Genomic DNA, 3,145 nt, shown 5'->3' with positions numbered 1-3,145 from the left:
GGGGGGGGGGGGGGGGCAACAGAAGGGGGCATATTTGAAGGAACAATTATGAAGGCATATAACCAGCAGCTTGGCCCTCCCGCTGGACGCTCAGTGCATCCCACCGAATCTAGTCACTCCTTGAGCAGCCCCAAGCTTTGCTCCCAGATAAAGTCAGCCCCCACAACTTGGAGAGGGAATCGAGCGGTCATCACACGCAATGATAAGAAAAGGCAAACTTTAGCCGTCAACTAATGCTCTTGAGCGTATTACATACTGACGAAGACAAGGAACGGGAGGTGGCGCATTCCTCAACAAAATGAGATTAAACGAAAGCTTCCGATGTCCAGGGCCGACAAACTACTTGACCAGTTGTAGGTTTCAGCAGTCTATTCATCAATTGACTTCGCATTCCGCTGTTGCAGGTCGCAAAACATCAAGTAGGCGACTGCGTTCCCTACCCGCGCTCCCATATAAAAGTGTACGTGTATGCCATTCGATTGTGAATGCACCTGCCGAACTGCAGCGACGAGCTACTCGCGACTTCTTAGGGCCAGTCCATGAGGGATACATGGTTAGATAGATGGACGACGTGGTTGCGTTCTATCGGAATGCGCTGGAGCACCTGCAGAACGGGTACGTAAAAATCGGTGGCTCCCAATATCACACAATTATACGCTTTTTCAGATACACAAAACCCTAAGAAACTCATTCTCTGCATGAGCAGCAAGCAAAAGATTAACTGCTCAGGATCTGTGAGAGCGGAAGTCCAAAAGTTCCCCGGTCTTGCATCGTTTTGCGTCACCCCTGGATTCGTGCACATCGCTGCCGCTCTAAGGGATCCCCTTACGAATGTTAAACAACGTATTTGTACAGGTAATAAAGCTGCAGCCGCCAAACGCCACCATCAAACGCCTGCCTTTGTCCTTAGTTGTAGTGCGCACGCATTACAACGGTAAGCAAACTGAACCTGCAGAGGTCAATCCGGCAGAGCGTGTACAATTAATATTTCAGTAGAAATAAATGAAGTCACTTTAGACGGGAAATAAGACCATCAGTCTAAGGATTGTCGGCAGCTACCCAGGGTCTGGGGCTGGCTGGATGCGAGACTGGCACTGTAATCGACGCGTTGGACCGTAAGGGGCCTGCATGAACAGCAGAATTACTATTACTCCCCCTGCTTTACAAAAAATGGACTTGGACATGCATAAAAGTCTGTCATTTGGGAATTTGGGTTAAATTAAGGATTATTCGCACAGTATAGCCATAACATATTGAGCGTGCGCCTAGTAGGTATGCGTCAGGCAGATACGTAGTAGCAGCAGAGCGCTGTTCACTCCACCTGTACATTCCTGCTTTTCTTTGCACAGAAAGTTTTTGCAAAATGCACGGTTATGCTTTAGCGGGTCGTAGTGGGGCCAGCACCAAAGTAACGTGAGCGGCTTTTTGGTGGCTTACGGCTCGCCCCTCTGCACAAGAATATTCCCCTACTTGCCCTGAATGCCAACAGCAGAAACCACCGAACACTCACAAACCTGGCCTCTTGTAGAGCTTCCCTACGCCCGAAGGCATCCGGACAGATAGGCCGACGGCATTCACAGTGAGTTTACCATCAGTAAGTCAGAGGCTGTGTTAGCATCTACAGCGTCGTGGATAGAGTAACGCACTCGCCCACGCCCACTTCAACTCCTCCCCGAGTCCAGTTACAGTAGTGGGAGAAGTTAAGTATTCATTTGCCTCTTCTGGAAGCTTCACTGGTCCGGGAGAAGCGTCATTACTGACAGGTGCCCTAAGTTCGCCAGCTCTTTCCGGCGCGAACTCATGAAGCGGCTTAATACAGAACACAGGATAAAAACTGCGAGATACCCAGAGGCAGACGGCAAAACACAGCACATCAGCAGCACGCTTCTGCGGTATTTACAGTATTATACTCAGGAAAACTAATCAAGGTAGCTTGTCTTCCTCCTTTGGTTGGAATGGGTTTATACTACAGCAGTGCACGCTTCGAGTCGTTGCTTCCCTGCATCCGTTGTCTACACCCAGAGAAGTTCTCCGACCGACCGGATCTTAGATCTGGCTGATGGAGTCCAGTCCAGTACGCGTGGAGCTCCCCACAGAGAGGAAATGCATGAAGGAAGCACAGGAATGCCACGCAAGAAACCTCGAGAAACGCGGTCACTTTCAACATAGTAGCAGTGGCTGATCGTGGGCCGGGTGGATCCTTCTTTCTTTGTTTTCAAGTTAATTGCCCTGGCCGACATCGTCGACTTCCTCGAACGTGGAGGTGTCGTCCTACAGCAGTTTCTCCTCTAAGAAAGCTCAGAAAAGCAGCGAAATCTCTCTGAAACAGCCCAGCAAAAGGGCAGCAAAATTTTTGCAGGGATGAACAAGGAGGAGGCCAAAGTCTTGGACGCTCGTGCAGCAATTCGCAGGGCCACCAAAAACGGGAATATTACGTTATGTGACCAGGAGACAGACAACCCTCGCGGGTTTCTGAGGATCTCCTGCGCGAATCATTTCTATCGGGAGCATCTGTGGACCTTCATGTGCTCTATGGCAGCGACATGGAGCAGCGTGGTTGTGCAGGATAAAGGTAGGCCGCGATCAACTATTCGGCGGTAGCCTCTCTGTAACAACGTAAAGATGCCCCTATATCTCTCTATGTAACATCCGATCGGTATTCGATATACTTGCCTTCCTCTCTGCGTACCTGTAGCTGGGAGCCGCTCCTGAAAACAATTTCATTTTTCCGCACTTGCAGGCTGGGCCCGACACTTTAAGGCTTGCTGGATAGCCTCACCTACAAAACTCGACAATTGTTTTAGGATTCTGCAAATGCTTATTTTGTGTTGCATTTGTGGGTCAGCTGGAACGGGATCAGCACCAGCTGAAGGAGTGCATAGTGCTGTGATTGCTGCCGACGTATCGGAGCCGAAAGAAGCTGACACTACCATTGTTTCTGTAGTGAACAGCTGGCCTACAATGTCACTACGTGAGATCCCTAAACTATACCGAATAGGTGCATACGCTGTATCCAGATACCAAATTCTACGATTCTCGCTGTAAACCACGAATAAACACAATTAACAACCAAATATGCGATCGAGTTCCTATTATTGTTCCCAAAGAAAACCCAGAATAATAGAACTGATTCTCGACCCTCGCC

At 49.3% G+C, this 3,145-nt stretch overlaps 1 protein-coding gene across 1 annotated transcript; it reads left to right on the top strand.

Annotated features, from left to right (window-relative positions):
• Window positions 1-2,361: 2,361 nt before the first annotated feature.
• Window positions 2,362-2,971, top strand: EAH_00058720 (hypothetical protein; the record flags this gene model as incomplete). The annotated part of the gene is made up of 2 exons (XM_013397258.1): window positions 2,362-2,572; window positions 2,846-2,971. Coding segments are annotated over 2 exons (337 nt in total), but the record flags the coding sequence as incomplete, so codon positions are not given.
• Window positions 2,972-3,145: the final 174 nt, after the last annotated feature.

This window comes from Eimeria acervulina, genomic scaffold, assembly GCF_000499425.1.
Source record: "Eimeria acervulina Houghton genomic scaffold, Eah_scaff1341, whole genome shotgun sequence".
NCBI lineage: Eukaryota > Apicomplexa > Conoidasida > Eucoccidiorida > Eimeriidae > Eimeria > Eimeria acervulina.
Note: the sequence above shows the minus strand (reverse complement) of the source record. Positions and strands in the feature narration are given on the sequence as shown.